General features: G+C 44.0%; 1 protein-coding gene across 1 annotated transcript; it reads left to right on the top strand.

The window, feature by feature from the left end:
• The first annotated feature begins 4,445 nt into the window (after positions 1-4,445).
• LOC101571946 (protein FAM32A-like) lies at positions 4,446-4,931 on the top strand. The gene has a single exon (XM_012517278.2). The coding sequence runs from the start codon at positions 4,480-4,482 to the stop codon at positions 4,816-4,818; it is 339 nt and encodes a 112-aa protein (XP_012372732.1). The 5' UTR covers positions 4,446-4,479; the 3' UTR covers positions 4,819-4,931.
• Positions 4,932-7,165: the final 2,234 nt, after the last annotated feature.

Genomic DNA, 7,165 nt, shown 5'->3' with positions numbered 1-7,165 from the left:
GCAAGCGCTTATTCTACTGAGCAATCTCCCCCGCACCAGAGTGGGAGTTTAGACAAGGAAAGGGAAGAAGCAGTCCACACAAAAATGTCCAGACATCACGGGCACCGCAGGCAAAGCTCCAGGCAACCAGCAAAGGAGTGTAGGTGGCCCATCCATCAGGAGCCACATCTGCAGATTTAACCAACTCAGAAAATACCGGGGGTGGGTAAAGCATATTCAGACTTTCTAGATTTTATTCCCTAAATAATGTAGTATAACAACTATCTGCACAGTCTTCATATTGTATGTGGCATTGTAAACAAACTAGACATGATTTAAAATATATAGGAGGATTGCATAAGTTTCATGCAAATACTGTACCATTTTATATAAGAGACTTAAGCACTCATAGGTTTTGGTATCTAAAGGGTCCCCTGTGGATACAGAGGGACAATTGTGCATATGTTTTGTGTTTCTACCAACTTAAGTTTTACAGAATGCTTTCTAGGCACTCTAAGAGCCGAGAAATCATGGAGGATAAGAGCATTAAGAGCCAGTGCCAGCGGCAAGCTACAGGAGAGCTAACTAGTAATGCTTAGACAGTGAGAATTACCTTGCCTACTGGAAGCTCAAGAGTAAAAAGGTCCTAGAAGTTGTGACCTCAGGACCTGGTCTTGTCCCCATTTCCATTCTGTCACATCCAGACCAGTGCCCTCAGAGACACAGCTCCATATCACAGTCGCAGCCATCATGCGTGGACTCAGACATCCACCAAAGAGGACGGTTTCTTTTCTGCATGTGTTTTTTTAAGCCTGGAGACACTTTTCTGGGAATGTGCTCACCAGCACACTTCTTTTTTCAGAAGAAGATGACACAGCCCTGCTTGAACTTCTCATGACAAGAGGGTTGATTATCCAGAGGATTGGCTTAGCGCAATCAGAACCTTATTCAAAGTCCCTTAAGAGAGAGGGGGCCGATGGAACAAAATGAGGACCTGATAAAATGGAAGAAAGGAAAACAATCAATGGGGGCTACACAGGCCTCTTCTGTATCTGACGGGGTGAAGTGGCAAGAGGAGGCAAGTACTCCAACCCGAGTGGCATTTCTCCAAACTCTTTTGTCTCTTAGCTCACAGACCTGCCAGTCAGTCTCCAACCCTGGCTGTAGACCCTTCTGTTGGAACCTGGCTTTTATCTCCCCACTTTGCCCTTTTGATTTATACTAATTAGTAGCAGAGCTGGCTCCCTGCCTGGCATTTTCACTGCTAACTCGAGAGTTTGAACACATGAAACTTTATGGTGACAGAGGACCCTGATAAATAAAAACCGTTACAGACTGCAGGCGCCTGTCATGAGGGAGGATAACAGACTGCCTTTGAAAGAGTCCAAACTTAGCAAAGAAAAGAACAAGAAAACAGTGTTGCCAAGAATGATAGAATTCTGTTTTTAAAAAATATCTCACACACATTTCCTTTTGTAAATACAATGGGAATTTACGACGAGAAATAAGTTGTTCGGGGCTGGGCCTGGGGCTCAGGGAAAAGAACACGTGCACAAGGCCCTGGGTTCGATCCCCAGCAGAAAAAAAAAAAAAAGGAGAAAAAATAAAAAGGGAAAGGGAAAAAGAAAAAACAGGAAAGAGAAGAAATATAAATATTTTATTTATAATGCACCTTTCTCTTGTCAACTTCCCCAGGCCTCTCCAATAACTTCCAATCCACCTGCAAAAAGTTGTTTTCTACCTTCACCTATAGCTTTATTAAATTGAAGTATTTAATGCTGCTCTTCTCTGTGCTGAAAAGTGACTATAACTTAGTGTTGAGGGGCCCTGCCCCTTAGCTCTGTTCTTTAAGTGGCTGCTTCGACAAAGCAGTCAGGCTCAGGTTGCTGTGGTTCAATCCCCACAACTCCAGCCAGCCAAACCTGCCCTGAAGGCATTCGGAGCAAAAAAAAAAAAAAAAAAAAAAAAAAAATCCTTATTTGGGGCCAGGGCCTGAGTTCAATCCCCGGTTCTGAAAAAAACAAAAACAACTTAGCACTGAGCTGATATGTAAAAAAAAAATTTTTTAAAATGTATATTCTCCCTTTGTCTTCTTTCACCAGAGAGTTAGTGCCCCCACCCCCTCAACCTCTTTGACCACATGGTCCTGACACGTAGAGAATATCCAGGTGGCCCAGTACTTGGAAACCTGTCAGATGTTATTCAGTGCAATGGAGAACACATCATACAAGGCTTTGGCATATTGCTACAGGGAAACCCTGTTTAGAATTCACTAATTGGGAATTTGTGATAATTTGAGGAAAGACTGGCTGAAGTTAACCTTTGTACTATGGGGGGGAAGAGTTCACTGAAGTTCTGAATAGTGTAAACAAGATTGGAAGGGGAATAATTATCTACTTAAAAGAACCAGTTGTTTTGAAAAGCTTTAGAAGTGTCCTTTTACATACAAACAGGGTAATTATGATTTAAACAAAGGCTGGCCTGTTCCTAGGCTTCTTTGAAATGTCAATTACAAATTACTCTGGTCTATTCACCAAGGCAAAACCCACCCTGGTGTACCAGGCCACAGTTTGGTTAGCTCATTTCTACTTACTGTATTTGAAAATAATAAACCCAGAGTTCTTTTAAAGTAATATAATTTAATTCAAGCTTTTCACTAAGCTAGACAGTGGCTGCATCCTCTATTGTGGATGAGGATATACTAATTACTAGCCCATGACAATAAGAAATGCATGGAGGGAAAACTGCCTTTATGCCATGGTGGACTAGCTGGATGACGGGGAAATCTCTGAAGAATAGTACTCTGCAGCAGTGACTTGTTTTGTTTTGATTTGACTACTTCTAGCAAGAAACCCATTTTGCATTGCAATTGGGCTCACACACTAAAAAAGAAAAATTCCCTTATTATGTGCAGTACTGTTGCTTTCCATTTTTTATCAATCTTAGTCACACCTGCTAAATTGATTTCACAGTCTATGATAGTAGTCCTCCTTTATCCATGAGGACATGCTCCAAGACCCCAGAGATGCCTGAAAAAATGGACCGAACCAAGCACTATACAGCACATATTATGATTTTTGTTATATATCTATACTTGTGAGAAAAAATTTAATTTATAAATCAGGCACTGTAAAATTAACAACTACTAATAAAATATAAGTAGTATAACAATATATGGCTATCCTTCCTGGTTTGTGTCTAGATGTCCAGCCCCCAACACCTCATTCAATCACAGGGCTTTTTTGGACATGGCTAAACCAAGAGTGTATGATGGACTGGTTGTGCAATGCTGGGATTAAGGGTGGGCAGTCACTGACTCTGTCCACTGATTGGATTCACACCGCCCTCATCTTGGTAGGATGAATACAATGTAAGGGGCAGAGAGAGGCTTGTGCTTGTCTCCACTCCTTCGTGTTGCCTTTCCTGTCTTCCACCACCATCCACTATTGCCATCCTGCTGTGTGCCACCCCGCCTTGGAGCCAATCAAGTATGGATTGAAACCTTTACAAACCATGAGCTCAGTGAATCTTTCCCTCTTTAACTTCGGATGTCATGTGTTTTGCTTTAGCAACAAGAAAAGTAACTAAGACTTATGTGGGTATGGTCTCTCTTAAAACACTATCTATCTATCTATCTATCTATCTATATCTATATCTATATCTATATCTATCTATCTATCTATCTATATATATTTATTTTTATTTATTTATTTTTTTTTTGCTGTACCAGAGATTAAACTCAGGACCCTGCGCTTACCAGGCAGGTGCTTATTCTACTGAGCTATCTCCCTGGCCCTTAAAACATTATATTTAAATAAGTTTCAGTATCAAGATTGACCACAAGTAGCTGGCCATAAACCACCAAAACCACAGATAAGGGGAGGCTACTGTAAGAGTCACCATTTTGAAAACACCACCCAGAATATGGGATGGGAGATGGAACACCTTCATGAGAGAAAAGGTGGTGGCAGAGAGCTGCAGTTTCCACCTGGTTTCTTGGTGGAGTGCAGCTTGCTGCTATGCCAGTGAGAATCACTCTGCCTGAGTTGGAGCATGTCAGTCCACTCGCTGGCCCAGATGTCATCCTCATGCTCCTTCTTTCAAGCTCTAGGCCATCAACCTCATTCTCTAGTCCCTATGTTATAGACAGCTAAGTTAGATAAAAATTAATAGACCTTCAGAGGGCCAGGGAGCTAGCTCAGGGACATAAGTGCTTGCCTGGAAAGCGCAAGGTCATGAGTTCAATCCCATACACCAAAAAAAAAAACAAAGTTTAATGGCCGGAAAGACAAAAAATAACAAAGACTAATGATTAATAAAAAGCAACTAAACTCAAGGGCCTGAGTTCAATCCCTGGCTCTGCAAAAAAAAAACAAAAAAAAAAAAAAAAAAAAAAAAATCAAAATTGTGGGGGAAGACACATATTAAGTTCAGGCCTCAAGATAAAAATGCAGGCAAGCCGGAAGTGTGGCCCTGTGCTCCGGGACTGTGGGTCGCACTATGGAGGCCTACGAGCAGGTCCAGAAGGGGCCCCTGAAGCTGAAAGGCATCGCCGAGCTGGGCGTGACCAAGCGGAAGAAGAAGAAGAAAGACAAGGACAAGGCGAAGCTCCTGGAGGCGATGGGGACGAGCAAGAAGAACGAGGAAGAGAAGCGGCGCTGCCTGGACAAGCGGACGCCGGCGCAGGCGGCCTTCGAGAAGATGCAGGAGAAGCGGCAAATGGAACGGATCCTAAAGAAAGCATCCAAGACCCACAAACAGCGTGTGGAGGACTTCAACAGGCACCTGGACACCCTCACCGAGCACTACGACATCCCCAAAGTCAGCTGGACCAAGTAGGCCCAGCAGAGTCTTCTGGAAGCTTCTCCCACTCCACCCTGCATCTGCCAGTACTTTTGGGAACCATCTCATCATCCTGGAACCTGATTAAAATCACACTGTGACTGTCCCTTTACTCCCATGTCAGTTTTCTCAGTAGCATGGAAGGGAATGCCCTAGTTAGGTTGGACTGGGAAGTTGAGGATTCTCCCAAGGTCGAGGTCATTCCAGGGTGACTGCCTCAGAAAACAGCTGGCTCTCAGTTACAGTGCCCAGGGGATGGGCTCTTGGTGAGAAGCCTCCAGTAGGGGACGCATCTCAGGCTGCAGCCTCTGCCACCTGACCAGCCCGACCACGAGGCCAGGGCAGACGTTGGCCTGGTCCGCTGCCCTTCCGCCAGCACAGTGCCCAACACCCGTGTCTGCTGCAGGGCCCTGCTGCCCATCACAGCTGTTAGTGATGCAAGTAGGCACAGCTTGAGGCCTGGGGCACGGGGACCTCTGCAGACTGCGCCACCTGCGCTGTGGTTGGCACAGACATCAAGAGGACAGAGGAACCAAGCACCAGGGCTGGGCTGCCCCCTGTAAAGTACAGAGTAAAGCAACACCTGTTCGTGATGTGCGTCCCCTCGCATCAACTCCTCAGCCGTTCAGAAGTGCTGCCTTCTGCTTGTTGAGCAGGCGCATGCTTGAGGTACAGCATTATCACTGGGCCGTCACAGTTCTGCCGCGGGCTGCAGCTGAGCACCACAGAGCCAAGATGACAGCTCCTGTCCGGAATCCACGGCATCAGAAGTGGCCTGGATTGCAGATCCCCTGGGGCTTGGGATATTGGGCACGCGTAACTAGGTATCAGGAGAGGGGGACCAGATTTAGACAGTTCGCTCCTGACAGGCGCCTGTCTACACGGCCTTCAGGTGGTTTTACGGGATGTTTTTATTAGTGGATTCTGTGATGCAGGATAAAAATAACATTCATTGTGCTGAATTGGGAAATATACATGGCTCAAGTTAAAAAAAAAAAAAAAAAAAGATAAAAATGCAGGGGTCAAGGAGATAGCTCAGCAGTCTAAGTGCCTACCTGGCAAGCTCAAGGACCTGGGCTCAATCACCAGGATTGCATGCCATGCCAGCCCCGGAACCACGGCTACACTGTGCCAGCCTTGAAACGGAGCATGGTGGCACATGCTTGTAATCCCAGCACTGGGGAGACTGAGAAAACAGGATCCCTACGAGTCTGAGCTGTGTAGCAAGATCCTGTATCAAACAAATAAATAACCTTTTTTGAAAAAAGGTAAAAATGCAATGGCCAGGCCTACATGCCTTCCTAAGGGATAAACAATAACTTGAGATTATATTATAGTTAGCACCACCTGGTCCAGTAAGTCCAGAGAGGCATCAGTCACCCAAGTGAGTGGGTGACCAGAATATTTGGATCCATCCATTCAAAAATTGCCTTTGTTCTTTCCATTTACCTTTGTTACATGACTTGATTCCCTATTGGATGGATATTAGCTAAAAAACTATACTTATAATCTTATAGGTTGGTGGTAATTTGACCCATGTTTCACCCATGTTGTGACTCTGTTGAATAATTTACCTCTGATAAAGGGCCTCACTTTCAGGACCGCCTCTGTCTCTCAGGAGCTAACTCTCAATAAATGTGTCCTATTCTTAACCTCTGTTGTCCCTTAAAATTCATCGTTGGATTTCAGGGGACACATGTGGTACAAATGACATTTAGCAGTTAGATTTCTCCTCTATCACATATGGCCTCTTTTTTCCTCATCATTCAGCTCAAAGCTGAGTTCTGACCTCCCCAACATTTCCAGCTCAATCTCTACTTCCCGTTTTTTCTTAGAAGGTCAACATTTCCCACTGTAGGGCCGGGGAGATGGCTCAGTGGAATAAGTGCTTCCCTGGCAAGCATAAAGGCCTGAGTTCAATCCCTGGTTCTGCCAAAAAAAAAAAAAAGTACCAAAAAATTGTGTTTATAATGGGGCTGGGGAGATGGCTCAGTAGAATAAGCACTTCCCTGGCAAGCGCAAGAGCCTGAGTTCAATCCCCAGTTCCACCAAAAAAAAAAAAAAAAAAAAAAAAAAAAAAAAAAAAAAAAAAAAAAAGTCAAAAAAAAAAAAAAAAAAAAAAAAAAAAAAAAAAAAAAAAAATTTCCCGCTGTAGATGAGGTGAGCTTTCCCCAGTTTACTTCAAACTGCCCCCATGTCTGCCTAGTTTCTGATTCTCAGCTGTATTTCCTGTTGGTGGTCCATCTCTTGTCTGTCTGACCTAGGTTCAGTCGGGAATTGATATCCAAATAGTTTACCTAATTGTAACGATTAAGAACATGGATGACGTATAGGGAGGTACATT

Source organism: Octodon degus, unplaced genomic scaffold (assembly GCF_000260255.1).
Source record: "Octodon degus isolate 3935 unplaced genomic scaffold, OctDeg1.0 scaffold00160, whole genome shotgun sequence".
NCBI classification, from domain to species: Eukaryota; Metazoa; Chordata; class Mammalia; order Rodentia; family Octodontidae; genus Octodon; species Octodon degus.
The sequence above is the reverse complement of the archived record's forward strand: the minus strand, read 5'-3'. Positions and strand labels throughout refer to the sequence as shown.